At 38.1% G+C, this 24,715-nt stretch overlaps 1 protein-coding gene across 1 annotated transcript in view; it reads left to right on the forward strand.

Moving 5' to 3' along the window:
- The window catches only part of DNAH11 (dynein axonemal heavy chain 11), a 299,232-nt gene that overhangs the window by 236,524 nt on the left and 37,993 nt on the right, over positions 1 to 24,715 (forward strand). The window contains exons 64-66 of the mRNA XM_055314731.1: positions 9,705 to 9,909; positions 19,205 to 19,369; positions 21,095 to 21,235. Of these exons, the coding sequence (XP_055170706.1) occupies positions 9,705 to 9,909; positions 19,205 to 19,369; positions 21,095 to 21,235 (511 nt within the window). The remainder of the gene's footprint in view (positions 1 to 9,704; positions 9,910 to 19,204; positions 19,370 to 21,094; positions 21,236 to 24,715) is intronic.

Below are 24,715 nucleotides of genomic sequence, written 5' to 3' on the forward strand. Positions count from 1 at the left end.
ACTCAGGTCATTCATAGTTCTTTCTTTATAACCCTTGTAGATATAAATCGCTCTATTTTCAAGTTAATTCATGCCCTCATATAGTAGAATTCAGCGTTCTAGTCTCTCCTAATTTGTAAATTCAAAATAAGGTTTAACCACAGAAAAGACCTCACTATTCATAAATTCAGTCCAGATTTTTTTTTTTTTAAAGAATAGCATTCAGAGTGTGCGAATAGTCCACACACACACTCATAGTCCTTTTGGGTGGTACTTGGGTGAAGGCAAATTCCAAACAGGCCACAGATAAAGAATCTTTTACAAATCTTTTCTTTAAAAAAAAAAAAAAAGCAAATTTCCTTTAAAAAAATGCAAACAGAACGAGGATTTCTTTTTCATGCTGCACTATAATATTTAAATATGGGAATATATTGAAATATGAAATATATATTGAAAGACATATGTAAAAAAAAGAATTAGTGTAATTTTAAAAAAGACATATGTGTGCCATCATATTTATCATAATATATGTAATGTGTATATATATTCTATATTTCAGAAGAGAAATAATCTCTGATTTTCTTCTTTTTTTAGCTTCCTTTTTTCTTTCAAAGGTACCTGGAGTCCCTGCAACACGAGTCTTTTTTTTTTTTTTTTTTTTTTGTAGAATTTAATTGAAGTTTGCTTTTCTCCGAGAGGGACGTGTTGGTTATATTAACTATATGAAGCAGTAAGACAATTAACTGATTTCTATTCAGGACTTCTTTCCTCCTTCTCCTGGGCTGTCTTGCCAGCTGCGCAGCTTTCAGCCCAGACCTTTCTGGGGGAGCAGGGTTTGACCAACTGGGCGGCCCCTCCTGCTGGGGTTGCTAGGTAACACTGCCCGCTGTGCGACCAGGTCCTGCCACTGTGCTCCCAGGCCCCAGCAGTCACAGCTCCCAGGCCTCCTCCAGAAGCGCTTCATTTTAAGCAGCAGGACATGCAGCAGTAAGGCTTTTAGATATCCTTTGAAAAGTTTTTTTTTTTTCCTTTTCTTTTCCTGAGTGTGGTTTTCCCCCCCAACTAGTGCGATGATATTATTTCCTTATCTCAAACCACCTGCATGGAGCACCTGGGTGGCTCAGGGGTTGGGCATCTGCCTTGGGCTCAGATCCTGATCCCACTGGGATGAGTCCCGCATCTCGCTCCCCATAAGGAGCCTGCTTCTCTCTCTGCCTATGTCTCTGCCTCTCTGTGTCTCTCATGAATAGATAAATTAAAAACAAAACACCCCCCGCAATCTCTTCACCCTGACCAACAGGCCCTGCTCAGAGAGCTGGAGACTTCTCCAGTTCAGGGAACTTGTGAACTGTCTGAATTTCCCTTTTTTTTTTTTTTTTTAAGATTTTATTTATTTATTCATGAGAGACACAGAAAGAGAGAGAGGCAGAGACACAGGCAGAGGGAGAAGCAGGCTCCATGCAGGGACCCCGATGTGGGACTTGATCCAGGGTCTCCAGGATCACACCCTGGGCTGCAGGCCACACTAAACCACTGCACCACCAGGGCTGCCCTGAATTGCCCTTCTTAGAGCATGGACCTTCGGTATGCTAATCTGATATCACAGGAAATGTCTCTCCAAAGGGCATTGTGAGAAAGGTTTTGCAGATCTTTTTGAAAACAGTCATCCTTGCAGCAGGTCCTTGTTCTAAATTGAATATGCTGCCTTTCCAAGTTTTGTTTTAGATGGCAATAAAAAATAATGATGGTGTTTGTTCATGTACTCAGAATATCTAATCAGTAGAGAAAGTCATTTAGGTTTTTATGATCCAGGACTGATGGCATTTGCAGCAGCAGCTACACTAAATCTTGAGAAGAGTTCCAATGAAAGTAAAAGATATTTCCACAGTTGCCAGATACCTATGTGACATATAAAATATCCAGATTATAATCTCCAATTTGAGATTCTCATCTTGATTATGTTGAGCTAATGCTCCCTCAACTCACAGAGATTCTGGTTTTCAAGGAAATTGCATAGCTGGGAGAAATGTTTCCCCATGTTTGTCACAGAAGTGCTGTGAATATTAGACATGAATTCATTTTTACGTATTTTTATATCAGTCCTCTACAGGAGTAATAACCTTCTGTGACTTTAAGAAATTAGGAATCTTTATCCTAAAACACCTTTTGGCTGGATTTTGAATAAACTCTGAAAGAATTTTAAATTCCCAATGTACCTGATTTTCTTTTTTTGTAAATGTGACATATGGAAAACTGAATTAATGGTTAAAATGCAGATGATGGCCTTTTATATAATAATTTATTCAGCTAACTAGTAAGCATTTTGGCATATTTGAAAGAGTATTCTTTTTCCTTAAAGCCAGAAGATAGAAAATTTTTCTGTACATTGAATGATTTAAAATTTGTATAAGTTAATCCATTCTATGAAAATATCTATCAGAAATTCAACTCTTTGGTTAGCCCTGGGCATCTCGACAATCAGTGCTATTCTCCTTCATAAACAAGGACAGAATTTCTAAGCAGAGATCAGCAGGGCCTGTTCTCTGAGCTGTATCTTTATATTTTTTTTCCCTAGTGGCCATAGATTGTTACTGCGTCAATCATATCCTCTCAGTACCCTCTTGTGAATGATGGAGGCTGGGGTTACAAGCTGTCACCATCAAACAGAGCAAATTAACCTGCGGTGTGATGCAGTGAAATGGACTTTATACCAGGAGTCTAGAGACCCAGGTTCTAGTCCCAGCTCTGCCACTAAGCTCTGTGACCTTGGACACGTCATAAACATTTTGGGTCCATAAAGGAAACTAGAATAATCTCTAGGGGCCCTTCTTGCTCTAAAACTGTAAGTCAGCTAGGTAAAACAATGTTTTTGATTCATCCTATCCAGTAAAACCATAGTGTTCATACTGGGGAAAATAATTTTATTTCTGATCTGAGGTCGTATAATCCATTTCTAACCTCCGTACTAGGCATTGAGAAAAAGGGGCAGGTGGTGATCACTCCTTTGGAGAGATGAAAAAACCCTCTGGGAGCAACTCCATCCCAGCTTCAGAGATTTCTGCCCCACTTGATTCTCACTGAGATATGGTGTCAGGGGCAAATCCCATGCATGGAGGGAACAGGGCCCAAAAATGTGTTAAGAACTGCTGCTTTAAGATACTAGCCACACTTGCAAGTTTTATATTATTCTTCACACGTGCTAGTGCTTTTCATTGAAGTTCAAGTTCAGGAGCTCGTAGTTGCCTGCTGTATTCTAGAAGTCATAACCTCTGGACTCATGTCTTTGACAGAAACAACCAAGTGATTGTTTGCTTTTCCCACCCCTCTGGTTAACTCCGTTGTTTTTTGGATCCTTCAAATCATGAGAGAGCACTAGCGGTCTGTTTAATTTTCCCAGATAGGAGATTAACCAAAAATTAACCTAGCAGCAATGATAAAACCCACTGAGTCATTATGCAGTTCTTGCCTTTCATAGATCATAAACACCCCAATTGAGGATAATTTACTATCCCTGGGAAATTCGAACCTATGATATAATGTTTCCAAGCAAAATGTAAAAGCCAATTTTAGAGGCAGACATCCTTCTCTTTTCCTCTGATTAACTGTCTCTTCACCAAGAAAATCAGACCTGTCCCTCAAGCAGGTTGATTTCTGACTTTCAGACCAGGGTTTGTGAACACTTCAGGGTATACATAGGTGTACAGGAGAAATTTGGAGCCACAGCGTCATCTCTGAGCCACTTTATGGAGCATTGCTTTGACCTAGTTATTTGTTAAGTATTTAACCAGTTGGAAGCACTTGTCACTTATACCCAGAAGCAAAGTCGTTCAAACCTCATGCTTCATTTTGGCCAGCCTTAGACTTGTTTTTCTTGAGAGCCTAGGCAGGGAAGCAATGTTATGTGTAGTAGCTGATTGGAAAAATTATAGCTTGGTGGTACTGGGAAATCGAGCGTGATGAGTCTCTATTTCCCTGCAAGAAGATTATGTTCACACCACTAACCATGTGATCTTCTAGAGTGGTGATAGGTGAACAACATGTCTTGATACAACCCGTGAACTAAGAATGGTTTTTAAAGGGTTGTTAACAGAGAAGAATATTTGGGAAAGATGTACGCGCACAAAACATGAAGTATTGATTCTCTGGCCCTTTATAGAAATAGTTCTCCAACCCCTGCTCTGGAGAGATTTCTCCCTGAGGCCTGAATCCTAGGACTTCTGAAAGGAAGTTAGTCATCTTGTGGGGCTTGTTTGGATTCTCACATTACATGCACATACCCTCACAGACCTCAAAATGAAACTTCTTACCTCAGTTCCTAAGCCGGCCACGCTGAGCGGTCCCAGTGGACCACAATCAGGAAAACTGTGGAGTTGGTTTGTCCAGTGTTCTTCATTTAAACGCACATTTTTAAATTGTAAAGATAGTTCCATTTTCTTTTCATCTGGCGATAGACGTTTGTGATTAAAACAGGAAGTTTATGAGGTAAATGTATAAGTAAAAATTCATAAGCAAATTAGGGAAAACGGAATCTGAAGTCATGATCGGTTGTGACAGGCCTGGCATTTCTGAGATGCTGCTCTAAGGAGGAAAGAATTCAGATCAAGATGGAGCAGCCATCAGAAGATCATAAGACGTACCGGAGGTTTATTTAAAGTTTGTATTTGATTACTGTGGTGTTATAAATGAGGATCATCTTTGGTGTGGCTTATGTGTGAGAACCTGAGGTATAGTAATTATTCTTGAAGTTCCTTTAAAAGCTAGTCAGTGAGTAGTGCAAGCAAAAAAAGAGCTTTCTCAAAACTACCTTTAGGATCAATTTTGGAAACCCTTGGAAAGAGATGCTCAAGTAGTGGGAGAAATTTTGATGATGGCCCAAATGAAACTATGGTTCAATATGTCTTAGTCAAAAAGAAGGGAGTTAACCAAGAAAGATATTCTTATATAAGAGCAACCTGTGACATGCCTCATTGTGCTCAAAAGGCAAGCATGAACCTCTGAGAAGCTGTAGTTAGCATAATTACTTCCCTTGCAGATTGATAAAAGCCCACATGTTACCAATTGACCTCTTGATATTGTTGTCCTTTTTCTCTTTCTTGGGAACACTGTTGTTGTTAATCACATGCCATGCAATTTAATTGTTTAAAGTGCACAAGTAAGTGGGTTTTAGTATATTCAAGCAATATGCAGCCATCACCACGGTCAGTTTTATTTTTTTAAAGATTTTTATTTATTTATTAGAGTAAGTTCACTTGAGCAGGAAGGAGGAATAGTGGAAAAGGGAGAGAATCCTCAAGCAGACCCCCACTGAACATGGAGCTCATGTCGGGACTCGATCCTGGGAGCCTGAGATCATGACCTGAGCTAAAACCAAGAGTCAGACACTTAACAGATTAAGCCACCCAGGGTCCCCTACCACAGTCAGTTTTATATTGAAACTCTTAGGCACTCACTAATGTACTTTGTTTCTACAGATTTGCCCATTCTGGACATTTTCTATTAGTAGAATCATAAAATATGTGGACGTGTGTGACCGTATTCTTTTGCTTGGCACTATGCTGTGAGGGTCCATCCATGTAGCATTATCAGGACTTGCTCCCTTTTTGTTACTGAATAACAGTTCATCGTTTGGATGTACCACAGTTTATTCATGAGCTTACACACATTTGGGTTGTTTCCACTTTTTGGCTATTATGAATAATGCTGCTATGTACCTTTGTATACAGAGCTTATATGGACCTGTGTTTTCATTCTTTGGGGTATATAGCTAGGAGTAGACTATATGGATTAAACGGTAACTATATGCATAAGGTTGTGAGAAACTGCCAAACTACTTTCAGCAGCATATAAGGGTTCCAACTTCTCTACTTGCCAACACTGCTGCAACCTATTGGGGTTTTTTGTTTGTTTTATTCTAGCCATCCAGTGGGTGTGAAGTGGCACCTCACTGGGACTTTTATTTGCATTTCTTTGATGACTAATCGTGTTGAACATCTTTTCAGATGCTTCTTGGCCATTTGTATATCTTCTCTGGAGAAATGTCTATTTGCATTCTTTGCCTATCTTTTAATGGGGCAGATCTTTGATCTTGATGTGGCTGTCACACTGTAGGCACTTAGAGTGTATTCATTTATGGAATGGACTAAACAGAAAGAATGGCTGCATCAGTATGGAAGATTTTATAGTCATGTTGCCTACTATGAGAGAGTTAAGTAATGTTTGTGAGAGCAGAGTGCATGTGTGCCTGTTGGTTATATGCCCACTGCCTACAAGACTCTCCGACAGCCTGGCATAGTGTAGGTGTTCACTAATTGCTTTTTGAGTAAATAAATGTTTGGGTGTAACATGTTTTACTATAAAAACCAAGAACTGAAGAAATTATCAATAAGGTACATGATGATTTTGATGAGCATGATATCAGCTGGAAAATATTTGCAAACATGTGAACAGATGGTATCATTTCCATGACCTGTGAACCAAGGCCTCTGGGCCCCTGTTCTCATTGGATACACCAACAGCTGCTCTCTAGTTCGTTTATAACATTTGCCCCGTAATTCATTCATCTCTTTTTTTTTCTCACTCTTTCTGATAGCGATGTGAATACTCTATTTTTATTTCTTTATTTTTTCAAAGATTTTGTTTATTTGACAAACAAGAGTGAGAGCATGAGTGGAGGGAAGAGCAGAGGGAGAGGGAGCAGCAGACTCCCTGCTGAGCAGTGAGTCCAACTATGGGCTTGATCCCAGAACTCCTGGGATCATGACCTGAGCCAAAGGCAGACACTTGTTAGACTGACCCACCCAGGCACCCCTGCTTTTTTATTTTTTTAGAGGGAATCATGGTATACAAATACATACTGGTTTAGAAGAAAGTTGCTACCTAAATTGGTCTTTGCTCTTCTAGAAAGTAACATTAAAGAGTAGGAATTCTTGACATAGTAAAAACAACCCAAAACTAGATAACATGAATGGATTGACCATTCAACCTAATAAAGAATTTCTCCAATGGTGGCTTGTTTGGCAGATCTTTTTTCAAGCTTAGACTCTTAATCAAAAACTGTGAAATTTTTGTTACAAATATGAGATCATTACAATGCAAACAAAATTTGAGAGTTGGATGAAGAGGTCATGAATCTTATCAGTCTTTTGGGATTCTTAGCTGTAGTGACTAAGAGGGATTTTGTGATGAAAGCTTTAGTGATTTAAGAAAATGATGACCTTTTGAAAAATCATTACACACTATGGTGGTTTTACAAAATTGTCCCTAGTCAGATAAAATGGCCAGGGGTTCAGAAGCCCTTTCCTCACTATGTGGCACAATAGATTAACCTCAGAGCAAGGTAAAATTGTGAAACATCCACCAGCAGCAACCTAAAATATTGCCACATCACAAATTTGGGGCATCTCTCCTCAAGTTTAAAAAAAGTTGTTGCAAGTATTGTGACATTTTAAGAAAAAGGATGTTGCCTGAATGTTGAACTTGATGTTCAGTGTCTGTCCTTTTAATTCATTCAATTTTCCAAAATTGATAAATTTAGTAAAGTAACATATCCCCTATAGGTCAGTGAAATTAAGTAGTATTTTAAAAAAATACTGTATTTACATGAAAAAAATATGGCCTTTGGATAACATTGTCATCATTAGGATACCTCTATAATTAAAATACTTTAGGTGTACCTGGGTGGCTCAGTCGGTTTAGCATCTGCCTTTGGCTCGGGTCAAGATCCCAGGATCCTGAGATCGAGCTCACATAGGGCTCCCTGCTCAGCAGAGAATCTCCCTTTGCCCCTCCCCCTGCTCCTTCTCTCTCTCTCTCTCTCTCTCTCTCTCTCTGTCAAATCTTAAAAAAAAAAAATCCTTTATGCACTGACAATGGAAGAATGAAGAATCTTTGTATTTAGTATAAAATAGAAGACGGAGAAGATGCTCTTTGTTTCAGGCTCAGTCCTAGACTTTTTACATGTATTTTTACTCCTATGCAATTCAGACATCTTTGATGGAAGGGTTTGAGAAATATCAGTATTTGTGATTTGTCTGTGTGTGAGCTTAAAAACCCCTCTTGGGGGTCCCTGGGTGGCTCAGCAGTTGAGTGCCTGCCTTCGACCCAGGGCATGATCCTGGAGTCCTGGGATCAAGTCCCACATTGGGCTCCCTCCATGGAGCCTGCTTCTCCCTCTGTCTCTGCCCCTCTCTCTTTCTTTCTCTCTCTGTTTCTCATGAATAAATAAATAAAATATTTTTTTTAATTTTAAAAATTAAAAAATTAAAATTAAAAAAAAATAAAAACCCCTCTCCTGGATCCTCCTAGCAGGTTCCTGGCAGAAAAAAAAAAAAAAAAAAAAAAAAAAAACACAAAGTAGGCTGAGAATTTTTAAAATAGAATTAATAGAATTAATACAGTGACCCTTCACAGAAAGAATTTTCAGAGGGAAGGGTAGTGGAATCCAGGCAACCAGTGATGTACAACAGCAGGAAGCTATTACCACCTCTAGGCCTGAAAGTGTTATTTGGTCCTGTGAGCGGAGCTGTGGGAAGGGGACCATCCCAAACCTGGAATAGGGTTATAGCAGGACACAACCTCCACCAGACCATGGCACTGAGGCCCAGGAGATCTGCTTTGAACTCCCTCTCCTGTTCTGCCATGTCTTGCTAATGCTTCCATTGACCAAAGCCCTTCCACAACCCAGAAGGCAACAGAGCCTGGGTGAAGAAGTCCTTACAAGTTAGACCCATATATCTGGAGTGGAAAAAAATAAGCCCCTCTGCTCAGGGAGAGGTTGCATTCATTCGGAGCTTTGCTTGCAATTACAGAAACCACCTCCATCTAGCTTAAACCAAACAAAGCCTGTGTCACAAGGCTGCAAGGCATCATGGCAACTGGGTTAAAAATGCAGCCAGGTGTTGAGGAAGATGGGACCCAGAAGCCCATAAAATCTAGAAGGTGCTCCCTTTGCGTGCTCTTGACCTCAAATATTGGTTGAATCTTCCTTGGGAAACCAGGAATGTCTTTCTCTGCTGTGCTGGTTTACCAGGAGGAAAGGGTGTCATCAACATGAACTATGGGTTCCATTTGCCGCTCTCCCTTCTCTTTGTTCTAATCCTAAATCCCAGGAAAGCTCACTCTAATTGAAGTATTTTGAAGTGCCCACTTCTGGTCCCCATGGCTGAGGGAACAGGGATATATAGGACAGAAGCATGGCTACTGAGATCCCACCCTCATGCATTCCTCACGGGAAGCTTCTTAAACTTTGCTTTTGAGCCAGGGCCGAAAATACTAAAATAGAAAGTAATTTAAAGTATATGCGTATTTTTAATATATATGTATAAATTTTGAATATATTTATATACAGTTAATTCACAGATATATCCAAACACATACTCATTTTATCCTTTAAGAATAGCAATGTTTAATGTAAGGTTAACCACAGAAAGTGTAATAGAAGCTAATATTTGTTGTTGTACAACCTTCATGTGATGTATTCCATATTCTTGTTATGAATATGTCACGAGGTGAGTAGTAGTATCATCATTTTGCATGTAAACAATCATGTAGAGGTTTAGGGGATAATTCCAGTTTCTTCTATACTTTAGGGAGACAGTATTTGAATAATCTTGAATCACCTGGTCTTACAGCCTAGGTAACATTATCAGAATAGAAGAAATGGAATGCCACCTAATTACCAGTTATGGTTTGTGGAAATCTGAATGTTTGTATCATGCCCTCTTTAGGTACATCAGGATTGGAGACAAAGAATGTGAATTTAACAGGAACTTTCGTCTTATCCTTCACACAAAACTGGCAAATCCGCACTATAAGCCTGAATTGCAGGCTCAGACAACCCTCCTCAATTTCACGGTCACAGAAGATGGTCTAGAAGCCCAGCTCCTGGCAGAGGTGGTCAGTATTGAAAGGCCAGATCTGGAGAAACTTAAGGTAAAAAAATAAGAAACCTTGGATCAACACTTATTCAGTATCTGCCTTGCACAAGTTATAGTGCTTAGACTCAGGAGTGTAAGATAGGATTCCTGCCCACTAGGGATGTCTAATCTAATTGAGAAAAATGAGGATGTACATGAACAATGAACAATTCAAGGGTACTTGTGTTAAAGCAGGTAGTTAGCATTGGGCCTCCAGTTGGAGATGGGCTAGCTCTAGATCTGCTTTCATGCAGGTGACGAGGACAAGCGAGGAGATGCGAGTCATGGAAAACAGAAGTAGGGAAGCAGGAATGTGTCCTGTCAGCCAGGGCAAAGACCCAAAAGGAGCAGTAATGGAATAATGCTGGAAAAATTCAGGGGATCATAGCTGGTGATGACTAGTATTTAAAGGAAAATGTAGGGATCCCTGGGTGGCGCAGCGGTTTGGCGCCTGCCTTTGGCCCAGGGCGCAATCCTGGAGACCCGGGATCGAATCCCACGTCGGGCTCCCGGTGCATGGAGCCTGCTTCTCCCTCTGCCTGTGTCTCTGCCCCCTCTCTCTCTCTCTCTCTCTCTCTCTCTCTCTGTGACTATCATAAATAAATAAATTTTAAAAAAATAAAGGAAAATGTATGGTTTTATGTACAGTGATTAAGAAAAAAACTAAAAATAATTAAAATGAGGGTTGATTACCATTAAAACAAAACAAAACAAAAAAAAAAAACCGCACACACAAAAAAAGCCCCAAAACAACAGAGGAGGCCTGGAAATGTAGAAAGAAGTCAATGGCAGGGGTAAGTGGTTGCCGCAGAGATGGTATGGGCTGCAAAACCAGAAATATTTACCATGTTGCTTTTTATGGAAAGCGTTTGCCGCTCCTGTTATAAATCAGTGGTTCTCGAGTAGTGGTTCCTAGAACATTAGCATCAGCTGGGAACCTTAAATGCGAAATCTCGGGCCACAGACCACATCCTGCTAAATGTGACATTCTGGAGGTAGGCCCAGCAATCTGTTTTACAGGCCCTGCGAGGGGTTCTCACACGTGTTCAGAGTCCATTTGAGATGGCTTTCAGGTGGATTTACTTCTGCACCAGTCAACAAGCCGGGCAGAGACAGCCCTGGGACCAAGGCTAAGAGCGAGTGGGCACAGGGCTCTCAGGTCTACTCGCAGGCGTGCTCATGTGCAGTGCCATCGCAACCTGCCAGTGACAAGTGATCCAAGTGGCCAGGGTTAGAGGACCACAGGCATGCTGCTTTGTACGTCACTGACAAGCTGGACAGAGAACATGTCCATATTCGAAACACCATATGACCATATAAGAAAACAGTTTTGTAATATATTTACACGTGGGTTTTTTTTTCCCCTAACGCCTTGACAGTTTGGTTAATTTCTTTCTTTGCTTTTACTTTTCATAGTGAAGTTTTTCAAATATATGAACGTAAAGAAAATAGTTCTAAGTTTCCCTGTGATCATCTTTTAGCTTCAATAATTAGCAACATTCTCCTCCTATTTTTTTTTCTTTATCAGAAGCAAGCTTTTGGGCAGCCCAGGTGGCTCAGAGGTTTAGCACCACCTTAAGCCCAGGATCCTGGATTCCCACGTCAAGTTCCCTGCAGGGAGCCTGCTTCTCCCTCTGCCTGTGTCTCTGCCTCTCTCTCTCTCTCTCTCTCTCTCTCTCTCTCTCTGTCTCTCTGTCTCTCATGAATAAATAAATAAAATCTTAAAAAAAAAAGCAAGCTTTTAAAATAAATGTTAACTTATCTGGGATAACTTTAATTTATTTACACAAAAGTTGCAAGATATTACAGAGTTCCTCTATATCACTAACCCAATTTCAGTTTCTACTAATACTATTCTTCCTTTTTGTGATATAAAAGTAAAATTTATTTATGATACTGTTTTGCTTTAATAAAACATATCCACTAGTTCACTAATACGTGGTAATATTTCTACCTTTTTTTTATAAGTTTGGGATATAATTCACATACCTTTTTTAACTGTATAATTCAGTGGTTTTTAGGTCACTCACAGAGTATCAATTTTACAACATTTTCAGCATCTCAAACAGAACATCCGTGCTTATTAGCTGTTACTTCCCAGCATCCCCCCCTCCCCCACCTAGCTCCTAGCAATCATTAATCTACTTTCTCTCCCTATAGATTTGCCTGTCCTGGACATTTTACACAAATGGAATCATAAAATATCTTGCCTTTGTACCTGGCTTCTCTCACTTAGCATGTTTTTAAGGTGCATCCATATTGTAGCATGTATTAGTTTTTCATTTTCTTATGACTGAATAATACTTTGTAGATATTATATACCATATTTATGCCCTCATCAGTTGATGGACATCTAGGTTATTTCCACTTTTTGGCCATGATGCTCAATGTTTCTGTGAATGTTCAGTGTAAGTTGTTATATGGACATATATTTTTCATTTCTCTTTGGTACTTACCTAGATGCAGAATTCCTGGGTCATTTGGAATTTCTCTGTTTAATATTGGAGGAACTGCCAGACTGCTTTCAAGTGACTGCTCCATTTTACATTTCTACCAATTATGTAGAAAGGACCCAATTTTTTCACATCCCCACCAACACTTGTCTCTTTTTTTGATAATAGCCATCATAGTAGGTATGAAGCAGTATCTCACTGTGGTTTTGATTTTCTTTTCCCTATAGGCTAATGAGGTTAAGCATCTTTTCATATATTTATTGTCCTTTTATATGTCATCTTTGGAGAAACATCTGTTTAAACCCTTTGCCCATTTTAAAAAATGGGCTATTTTTATTGTTGTGTTGCAGGAGCTCTTTATATATTTTGAGTATTATACTCTTATTGGACATATATCGTATACTTATATATTTTCTCCTATTCTGTGGGTTGTCTTCACTTTGTCAATGGTATCTTCAGAAGCACAAAAGTGTTTAATTTGGTGAAATCCAACTTATGTAGTTTTTGCTTTTTTGTTTGTGCTTTTGATGTCATAACTAAGAAACCATTGCTTCACGCAAGTTCATGAAGATTTACGCTTATGTTTTCTTCTAGGAGTTTTATAGTTTTAGTTCTTACATTTAGGTTCATGATCCATTTTTGAGTTAATTATTGTGTATAGTGTGAGGTAGGGATCCAGCTTCATTCTTTTGCATGTGAATATACCCAGTTGTCCAGCACCATTTGTTGAAAAGACTATTCCTTTCTCCATCGCCTTTACTACTTGTCAAAGATCAATAGCATATTTCTGTGGATCTATTGTCTATGTTGTGAATACGATACCTTCCTTATTAGTGGCAGCTTTATAGCAAGTCTTTAAGTTGAGTATTGTCAACCTTTCACCTTCTTCTTCCATACACCTACTATTGACTCTTCTGGATCTTAAGCTTTTCCATACACACTCTAGGATCAGGTTTTCAATATTTGCAAAAATAATGTGCTGGAATTTTGATTGATTGTAGAATCACAGAAAGGAAGACATGACATCTTAACAATATTGACTTTTCCTATCATGAATATGAATTCTGTCTACTTTTAAGATCTTTGATTTCTTTCATCAGAATATGGAGAACTCTTCATATGTATCTTCAATATAACTTTTTAGATTTATACCTAAGCACTTCATTTTATTGGTGGTAATGTAAATGGTGTGTATTGTAAATTTCAAATTCTAATTGTGCAGCGCTGGTATGTAGAAAAGCAATTGACTTTTGTATATTAACCTTGTATCTTGCTGCTTTGTTATAATCTCTTATTAGTTAGGTGTCTTTTTGTTAATTCCTCAGGAATTTCTACAAAGACGACCATACCATGTGTGAACAAAGACTATTTATTTCTGCCTTCCTATTCTGTATACTTTTTATTTATTTTTCATGTCTTAAAGCACTCATTAAGACTTTCAGTACAATGTTGAATAGAAGTGGTGAAAGGAAATATTTGTGTCATGTTTCCAGTAGGTGGGGGGGGGGGGAGTGGGAAGCATGTAATTTCTCACCATTAAGTGGGATATTAGTTAGAGGTTTCATTTTTAGAAATTCTCTATCAACTTGAAGTTCTCCTGTATTTCTAGTTCGCTGAGCATTTTTATCATAAATGAATGTTGGACTATGTCAAATGTTTCTTTTTCATCTATTGGTATATCATATGCTTTTTCATCAACTTTCTGATAAAATGAATTAATTATATTACTTTTCAGTGTTGAATCAGACTTGCACACATGCATGTTTGATTTGATTTGCTTTTATTTTGTTGAGGATTTTTACATCTATGCTCATGAAAGATATTGGTATATAGTCTTGGGTTTGTTTGTTTTTTTTAAATAATTTACCTGGTTTTGATATTAGGCTAATGCTGGCATCATAAAATTGGTTAGGAAGTAATCCCTTTCCTTCTATTTTCTGGAAGAAATTATAGAGAATTGATAGCATTTCTTCTTTAAATCTGTAAATCATCAGCAAAATTATCTGAGCCAGGTGCTTTCTTTTTGGAAGATGATTGTCAATTTTTAAATTAGACATGGGCCTATTCATATTATATTGTTATATTTGTATGAGTTTTTGGTAGATGTGTCTTTCAAGGAATTGGCCTATTGCATCTGAATTTTTAAATTTATGGGCATACAGTTGTTCATCATAGTGTTTTACTGTCCTTTAATGCCCATAGAATCAGTAGTGATGGCCCTTCTTTAATTACTAACATTGTAATTTGTGCTTTCTCTTTTTTTCCTGATTGGCCTGTCTACAGGGTTATAAATTTTGTTGATTTTTGTAAAGAATCAAATTTGGTTGATGATTTTTTTTCCCCATTGGTTTCCTGTTTTAAATTTTATAGATTTCTGCTCTAATTTGTATTGTTTATTTTCATTTCCTTTGTTTATTTTGCTCTTCTTTCACTAGTTTCTTAGGGTAAAAGCTTAGATAATTAATTTTAGATCTTATTCCTTTTCTAATATATGTGTTCAGCGCTATAAGTTTTCCTCCAAGCACTGTTTTTGCTATATTTCACACATTTTATTAACTTATATTTTCATATTTACTTATTTAGAAGTGTGAAAAAAAACAGAAGTGTTTTTTTTTTTTCCAGCTCTCTTTCCATTAGTGATTCTTTATTTAATTTTTCCATCCCTTTATGTTGGAGCAAGGTAGATTTCCTACAGACTACAGACAGTTGGGTTTTTTTGTTGTTGTTGTTTTTTGTTTTTTCGACAGTTGGGTTTTTTAATCCACTATGTCAGTCTCTGTCTTTTAATTGATGTATTTAGAAAATTCAAAAAGAGATTATTGTTGATGCATTTGGATTAAAATCTACCATTTTTGTCATTTTTTAAAATTTACTACAATCTTCCTTACCCTTTTTTTTCCTTTTCTTTCTTTCTGCCTTCTCTGATTTTAGTTGAGCATTTTATATGATTCCATTACATGGTCTCAGCATAGAACTTATACTTTTTTAAAACATATAGTGGTTTCTTTAGCATATTATATTGTCTCCTGAGAAATGTGGGTTATCTTTTATTTTGTTTTTTTTTAAGATTTTATTTATTTAAAAAAAAACGATTTTATTTATTTATTCATGAGAAACACACACAGAGAGAGGCAGAGACATAGGCAGAGGGAGAAGCAGGCTCCAGGCAGGGAGCCTGATGTGGGACTCGATCCTGGGTCTCCAGGATCACCACCTGAGTGGAAGGCAGATGCTCAACTGCTAAGCCACCCAGGCGGCCTATGGATTATCTTTTAAAAGAGTTTTCTTATTTCTTCCCTCTAGTCTCTTATAACATTATTGTCATTCATGCATCCTAAGTTATAATCACTTACTACATTGTTGTCCCTATTATTTGGAGCAGTTCTCTTGAGAGTAAGAAAAAAAAAATTCCCTTCATTTATTCTTTCTCTAACATTCTTCCTTTCTTGATAGAGATCTGAGTTTCTGACATACATTTTTTTCTCTGTGACATAAAATCTTTAACATTTCCTATAAGACGTGTCTCCTAGTGACAGAATCCTTCAGTTTTTATGTGTCTGAAAAAGTCTTTATTTTTCCTTCATTTCAAGAAGTGATTTGGCAAGATATAGAATTCTAGGTTGATGGTTTGTTTCTTCAGTATTTTATTTTATTTTTAGATTTTTTAATTTATTTATTCTTGAGAGAGAGAAAGAGAGAGAGAGAGAGAGAGGCAGAGACACAGGCAGAGGGAGAAGTAGACTCCATGCAGGGAACCCGATGCAGGACCCAATTCCGGGACTTCAGGTTCAAGCCCTGGGCTGAAGGCGGCACTAAACCACTGAGCCACCTGAGCTGCCCTTTTTTTTTTTTTTTTTTTCAGATTTTTAAATTTATTTTGTTTCTTCAGTATTTTAAATATTTACTCTTTCTGGCATCATTTCTCAAAAGTTCTATGTAATTTTTTACCTCTTTCTTCTATAAGTGACGTGAGGTTTTCCTATTCCTTCTTTTAAGAGTTCTTTGTATTTAATTTTCTGTAGTTTGAATAAGATATGTCTAGGTGTCGTTTTTTTGTTACTCTGCCCAGCAGCTCACAAGGGCTGCCTAGCTGCAGCCAGCTCACAAATGACAGTTTCTGCTACCTGTTTCCTGCAGCCTTGGCTCCAAACCCACACCTAAGGCTCACACTGACTTTCCCTATGACTTAGAATGGCTTTGTGCTCACTTTAATTGTAGTTTGTGCCATTCTGTGAAGTAATAACTCAAACAAAGAAGAAAGTGACATTGCAGAGCCTCAGGAGAAGCTGAGGACTCTGTCTCAAGGGCCCCCTCACACACATCACGCACCTACAGAGAATGCCAGCCGAGGCAGTGCAGACGAGGAAACCACAGCTCGGAGGCACCAACTGTGGGCCCCAGCTGCCACGTTTATTACCACTGCTCTAACTCTGACATTGTGGACTATGATCCTGTAAAACTGCAAACAATATAGTTTGCAAAAAAAACTATTTCTGGGCTGCTCCTTCCCCAGCACTTCATTCACTGAGTGTGCCAAGTGTGGCCTCTTGGTCCCCAGAGCCACCGCCGGCCGCAGGGACAGGCTCTGGGTGCACTGTCTCTGCAGGCAGTTGTGCCAGGTTGGAGCAGAGCTCTGCTGAGGGTCGTGTGGACGGGATGATGGCTGTGGAAATGGAGAAAAGCCAGGAGGAGAGGGGGGCAGAAGGTGAAGAGCCCAGGGAAGAGGAGGGCACAGGACCTGGATTGACCAGGGAGCTACAGCAGGTGGAGATGGCTGGTGGGGACAGAGCCGCAGAGGCAGTGCCTGGAGAGGGTGGGGGAAGCGCCCCCCCTTGCCAGCCTGGAGGGAAGCCAGTCAGGAAGCACAGATCCGGGTCAGGACACTGATTGATCTGCTGGCATTCAGCTCTGTGGCTGAGATGGAGGCACTGGGTTTAAACAGGTTCAAGGGTGAACTGATGGCCCTGGGACTGAAATGTGGGGGCACTCTGCAGGAGCGGGCAGCAAGACTCTTCTCTGTCATGGGACTGGCAAGGGAACAGATGGACCCCGCTCTATTCGCCAAGCCTTTGAAGGGGAAGAAGAAATTAGTTTCATCAGAGCTTAATATGCTGTGAGCTTCTGGATCTGTGGTTTGGTGATTGTCATTAATTTGGGAAAATTCTTAGCCATCATTACCTCCAATATTTTTTCTCCTTTTTCTCCTTCAGGTATCCCCATGATGTGTGTGTTAAGCTTTTTGTGATTTTCCTACATTTATTAGACAGTCTTTTCTTTTTTTTCCTCATTCCTTTTCTCTTTCCTTTTCACTTTGAAAAGTTTCTGTTTGACTTATCTTTGAGTTGGCTGATAATTCCCTGTGGCCAGCCTACTGATGAGCCCTTCAAAGGCAGCCTTCATTTCTGTCATAATGTTTTTTTCTAGCATTTCCTTTCTTAGAGTTTCTGTCGTCTCTCTACTTAAAGTGTCCATATAGTCTGACATGTTTCCCACTTTCTCCATTAGAGCCTCCTACCACATTAAGCATAGTTATTTTAATTCCCAGTCTGATCATTTCAAAATCTCTGCCTTTCCTGAATCTTGTTCTAAGGTTTGCTTTATCTCTTCAGACTGTGTTTTTCGTCTTGCAGTGTGCCTTGTACTTTTTTGTCAGAAGCCAGATATGATGTATTTTGTAACTTGAAGTGAGGTAAATAGAGCTTTGGCATTAGGTCCATGTGGCTATGAGTTAGGCTGTGTGTCGTGTTTGCCAGAGCTGTTAGTGTCATAGGCTTCACTTTTCTCTCAGATCCCTGTTTTTTGTCTCCTGTGTCCTTGGACTTCCCTAGATGCTACTTCTTAAATAAAGTCGGTATCTTGCAGCTCTCTGTTGTAATCCAGTGTTATCATACTGGAGTCTGTTGGTATGGTATGATGGTAAGGCATTGTGGGTGGGGAGTATTCTATAATCCTATGTTTAAATCTCAGGATTTTCCAATAGGCTTGAGTCACTGGGGTTTGAACTTCAGAAGAGTTTATCATTTATTTTTATCTCCCTTATGCGAGAAAGGACATCTAGGGAAGGCGAGTTGTCCAGTCATCCTCCCCACTAAAGACAGGTGAGGCTCTGATAATATAATTTCCCTTGATGGTGAGTGTCTGTTATAACAGAAAGTTTTTGCATATTTTAAATGGTTACTTCCCTCTGGACGTATTTCAAAATGGTTGCTTTACCCCCTTCCATTGCCCAAAGCAGGAGTGGATTTTTTTTCCCTTGATCTTTACTGTGAGAATCTGTTTAGTCTCCTAGAGGTAAATTCACATAAGCCTGAAGGGTTTCCTTATGCAGATCCCACAGAGACTTTTAACCCTCAAGCTCTGCCTTCAGCAATTAGCCAATGACTATGTGAAAGTTTGCCAACAGCTGTGATTGTCTGTATTCCCTCACCTCTCTGGTTTGGGGGGGGTAGCAGTTGGCCGTGTGACTTCAGTTCTTTGAGGGATATTAGAAGAATTGAAGATTAGTTTTTTTCCTGTTGTGAGGATGGAAAGGATGACTTCCAACTCTTGAAATTTGAAGCAGGAATCAGAAGTTTCTTCCAATAGAATAGATTGTTCCTGTAGGTTTCTGATGTTAAATGATTGACAGATATTCATTCTCTGGACCCTGCAGAATAGTTCTTAACATATTTTATGACTTGTTTTAAAATAACCTTTTAAGGATGATGATGAGTATGTTTTTTTTTTTTTTTTGATGAGTATGTTTTTAATTTTAAGTGTGTTTTACTCTATATAATTCCATGGAACCAGTGATTAAAGAAACTGCTTACAAGCATGAATTGAACCACCATTTCTCACACTTTTCCTGGTTTGTATTAGTTGGTTTTGACAAAGCACCAAAATGACTTTAAGATCGAGCTGAAGTATCTAGAGGACGACCTCCTTTTGCGCCTTTCTGCGGCAGAGGGGAGCTTTCTAGATGACACGGAGCTGGTGGAGAGACTAGAGAGGACAAAAGCAACCGCGGCAGAGATAGAGCTCAAGGTAAGAAGGTGCAAAGGACACCCGGTGGGTCACAGTTCTCCTTTGAATCAAGTGTTTGGCATAAAAATATGATCAAACTTGACAGTTTCTCTAAGAGCACTGACTTGTGGATTTCAGGCCATTTATAAACTGCCCTTCAAAATGTGTGGGGCTCCACATGAAGACAGAGGTGGTTGAACTCTTCTCAGAGGTGGTTGTCTTTCTTCAGAGGAGATCCAGTCATTCACATGAAATGCTGTCAGCCTTTTTTTTTTTTTTTTCTGAATGACCAAATTGGAAGAAAATTGGAGCCCGCTGGCTTATATGGTCTAAAATCTAAAAAGGTTTAGCAGTCCAGCTCTGGCAGACTGACACCCTGCAGTCCCACCACAGGCTTCCTAGGCTGTTGTGCCTTTTAGAGAAATATGTTTAGAGCTGATGTTTTGTTTATGGGCCTTCAGTAGTAGGAGACTGAGCAAGGGATGGTCTCCTGCTGTACTCAGATGCATTATTCACTCTGGGAAACAATGACATTTCCTGAATGCCAGTAAAAATTTGTATTGAGGAGACTTCCTGCTGAATGTCCAGCATATGTCCCAATATGCCTTTCACATCGTGTACGCTTTGGACTCACACCAAGTGGCCACGAACCTTAAAATTCCATTGTTTCAAAATGAGAGGAACCTTATTTCCTTTCTGGAATATCCTCATTACTAGTAATCTATTAATTACCCAGTTGAGGCTGTGTCACCACACATTCTATATGTTTGTCTCAATTTAAGTGAAGAAATGGAATCCCAAATTAATCTATCCTTTTAAGTAAGTGAATTCTGGTAGCTCCTAAAATGGTAAAGATTGGAGCAATTAAGTAAATTAGGTCTTAGCTTTGAAGTTAGCTTCTAATTGTCTTTTAAAATGCCTCTTCCTGTCTCCTTAGTATATTGCTATGTAGGGAATCCCCCCTCTGCTCTACATTTTATTTCCTTTTATATGCAAGTATGAAGAATCAAGTCTGTAAAAACAAACAAAAAAAAAAGATTGGAGGAAAAAAAACTAATTTAAAAAGTTATAGGACCAGCAGTAGTCCTAGATTTAAAAAAAAAAAAAATTTTGAGCCTTGAATAAAAATGAGTATGTTGGTTGATGGGGTTGTTGGTGGTGTTATTGTTGTTTTAATTATCTCTCTGAATGTACCCAGAGGCTACTACATAAAGATAAACTAAATGGAAATATATGAGCATATGGATCATCTGGTGCAAAGTCAGACAGTCATGAGAGTCTTCATATAATGCCTTTTTAGTAAGTGTGGGTATTGGATATATTATTGACCTTGGCTGTTTTCGCATACCTTGTTGACTAATAAAGTTATCGGCATTGAATTGACCCAGCAGACTTTTAAAAGCTATCCCTGGGAGGTGATAGAGCTGGGTTATTAAACCTGAAAAAGAGAGGAGGCAGGGAAGGTGACATTACTCAGAACAAATTCTGTAAAACCAAAACCAATCTAGTTTGTTTAACCCGTAACCACAGAGCAGCTAGAGTAATGTCCATTCTCACTGAAAACTCAGTTTAGAAAAAAAGTATTTTAAGATATGAATTTAATAATTTTAGAAAAAATGAAGCATATAGATGCCATACATGTTATCTATTTTAATACAAATAATTTTTCATTTCAGATATGTTCCTTCTATCAGTTAGGTAAGAATATGAAAAATAAGGTACTTACCCTGTTTGATCTTACCATAGGTGATTGAGGCTAAAGAAAATGAAAGAAAAATCAACGAGGCCCGAGAATGTTACAGACCAGTGGCAGCAAGAGCATCTCTTCTTTATTTTGTTATTAATGACCTCAGAAAAATTAACCCCATCTATCAATTCTCTTTGAAGGTAATGCTGAATAGGCTAAGAAAAATTTTAAATTTCATGAGTTCAACTTGTTTCTGGAAGTTTAAAATTCATTTTTTAAGCATAAGTATATCCAGTAAGAAGTCCTGAGGATCTAGTGCGAAAGAAAAAAATTCTCATTTTCTCAGAAACTTTTATTTACAATTTCCATTAAGGCTTTGAGATCATTAAATTATGTGGCATCATAATATATTTGTTTCTGTTCTTAAACAGAGTCTTGAGTTTATAAGGGAATTCTCCTTGAGGCTCCTATACTTTGTGAAAATGTAGGTGTCTTATAAAAAGATTTCTCATATTATTTTGGTACAGCAGGAGAACGAATGAGCACAACTATTCATTAAGTCACTGTTACATCCAAGACATTTTCATACTGTGGTTCATTCTTATGCCTGCAATATCTCAACAAAGTATATTATTTTATCCCTATTAACAAAAAAAAAAAAAGAGCTAACATTTTCAGATTTTAAATAAGTTGTCCAAGATTTCACATCATAATGGTAAGAGGCAGGATTTGATCTCATGGCTATGATCCCAAAGGCCATTCTCTTTACTCTGCACCCTTGTGCCCCTGGGCAGTATCCTTTCTGTCACTCATTTTTTAAACAAATAGCTGTTGAGACTAATCATCATGCCAGATGTGCTGAGTGTACAATTTTGAGGAAAAAAATAAACATGAATGGAGATACATAGGAGTGTGTCTATTTGTGTATATATAAAAGTAATAAATACAATGAGAAAATAATATACATGAGAGAGGCTCTTTCACTCTTAGCTCAGGGAAGGCCTCTCAGAGGAAGTGACATTATAATTGATTCCTATAGAGTTGAGCTTCCTATGGAGTATTTACAGTAAACACAGATGTGAGGGACATGAAAGAGTTTGGAATTTCAGGTGCTGAATGAATCTTTGTGCCTGGAGGTATAATTAATGAGCGAGAGAGAAGATGACAAGGCAGGAATCTAGAGAGGTGGGAAAATATAGGTCTTTGGAGACCTCATTGGCCAGGTGGGAGATTTTAGATTATAGTTTGTCTATGAAAAGAAACCATTGAAAGATTTGAAGCAGATGACTGATATGATGACACAAGACTCAAAAGTGAATAGACTTGATCTGTGACATGAAGCTAGAATAATCAGCCCTTGGAAATAGATTAGACATGGACAATAATGAAAAGAGTCAGGAATAACTAGCGGGTTTCTAGTAGTATGGAGCTAGTGTGCAGAAATTCTGAGAAGCATAGAGTAGCTGGATTTTGGAACAACCACAGTGTGTAAAGAGTAATAAAATTAAATTAATAATACCAACCCATCATTACTCAAATACCAAAACCAGACTAAGACATTACATGAGAAGAAAACCACAGAGCAGACCCCTTCATGGACACTATTGCCAAACTACTCAAGAAAAGATTGGCAAATTGAATCCCACCATATATAAAAAGAACAATACTTTATGTCCAAGTGAAATTTATGACAGCAATGCAAGTTGGTTAAATATTAAACACACACACACACACACACACAAGTCTTCATATGAATAGAACAAAAGAGAAAAACCATATGATCACTTCATTGGATGCAGACAAAGAATCTGATAAATTTCAATGCCCAGTTAAAAAAGAAAAAAAGACTGAGAAAATTAAGAATAGATGGTTACTTCTTAAAGTGAAGAAGGGCATCTACAAAAATCTACATCTAATAATGTACTTAATGTTGAAAAATTGAGTGCTTTCTCCTAAGATCAGGAACAATGTCTTCTCTCAATACTTCTATTCAGAACTACCCTGCAGGTTACTGCCAGTGCAATAATACAATAAAAGGGGACAGACATTTAAAAAGAAAAGAAAAGGTGTCTTTTTTTTTTTTTTTTTTTTACAAATGACTTAATCTTGTATGTAGAAAATCTTAAGAAATCTACCCAAAAAAGCTATTAGGACCAAGAAGTGAGTTTTTAGCAAGATTGCAGGATATAAAGTCAATATAAAAAAATTTGTTTTTATATATCAGGTACAAACAATTGGAAATAACTCAGTACTGTTAAAATAGCTTCCAAAATAATGAAACTTTTAGGGATAATTTTAACAAAACAAGATCCATGTGTGAAAAGCTACAAAACATTGTTGAGATAGACCATGGAGAGGTATACCATATTTATGGATTAGAACACTCAATATTATTAAGATGCTAATTCTTTGCAAATTGATTTATAGGTTCAGTTCTGTCTCCATCAAATCCCTGAAGGCTTTTTAAATAGAAATCAGCAGAGTGATTCTAAAATTTGTGTAGAAATTCAAAGGATTTAAAATTAGTGAATAATTTTGAAGAACAACAAATTCAGAAAACTTACAGTACATGATTTCAGGACTAACTGTAAACTTATACTACTTAGCCTAAAGAAAAATAGTCCATAAGTAGTCCCACAAATATATGGTCAATTGATTTTTGGCAGTGATACCAAAACAATGAAGGAGGGATAGTTTTTACAACAAATAGTGCTGAGAAAAACTGGATATCCACACAGAATAAGATGAACTTTAAATTTTTTTTTTTATGATAGTCACAGAGAGAGAGAGAGAGAGAGAGAGAGGTGCAGAGACATAGGCAGAGGGAGAAGCAGGCTCCATGCACCGGGAGCCCGATGTGGGATTCGATCCTGGGTCTCCAGGATCGCGCCCTGGGCCAAAGGCAGGCGCCAAACCTCTGCGCCACCCAGGGATCCCAGATGAACTTTAACCATTACATCAGACTGTATACAAAATTAACTATAGATAAGCAAAGCTATAAAACTTCTAGGAAAAAACCAGGAGAGAATTTTTTAGCTTTAGGTTAGGCAAAGATTTCTTAGGATACAATAGAAAGAAAATGATAAATTTAACCCTATCAAATGAAAAATTTATGGTCTTCAAAAGATATTAAGAAACTGAAAAGGCAAGCCACAGACTATTAAAACTTCCTTTCAATACATGTATTTAACAAAGAACTTATACCAGAATATATAAAGAATTTGGACAACTCAATAGGACAACTCAAACAATGAAAGATTTGAACAGACATGTCTTGTGCTAAGTTATGTGTATTTCTCATGAGCACATTTTTTCAATGCTCAATATTCATCAAAAAATGCAAAGTGAGGCGCTTGGGTGGCTCAAGTTGGTTAAGTGTTTGCCTTTGGCTCAAGTCATGGTCCCAGGTCCTGAGATCGAGCCTCGCGTCAGGCTCCATGCTCAGCAGACAGCCTGCTTCTCCCTCTCCCTCTGCTGCTCCCCCTGCTTGTACTTTTTCTTTCTATCTCTCTGTCAATAAATCAATAAAAGCTTTAAAAAATGCAAAATAAAAGCAGAATGAAGTATTACTATATATCAAAAAGTGGCTACAATTGTACAAGACCAGCAGTAACAAGTATTAGCACAGGTACAATACTGCAGCTCTTTCATGTTGCTGATGAGAATGCAAAGTGGTAAGA

Source organism: Nyctereutes procyonoides, unplaced genomic scaffold (assembly GCF_905146905.1).
Source record: "Nyctereutes procyonoides isolate TBG_1078 unplaced genomic scaffold, NYPRO_anot_genome, whole genome shotgun sequence".
NCBI classification, from domain to species: Eukaryota; Metazoa; Chordata; class Mammalia; order Carnivora; family Canidae; genus Nyctereutes; species Nyctereutes procyonoides.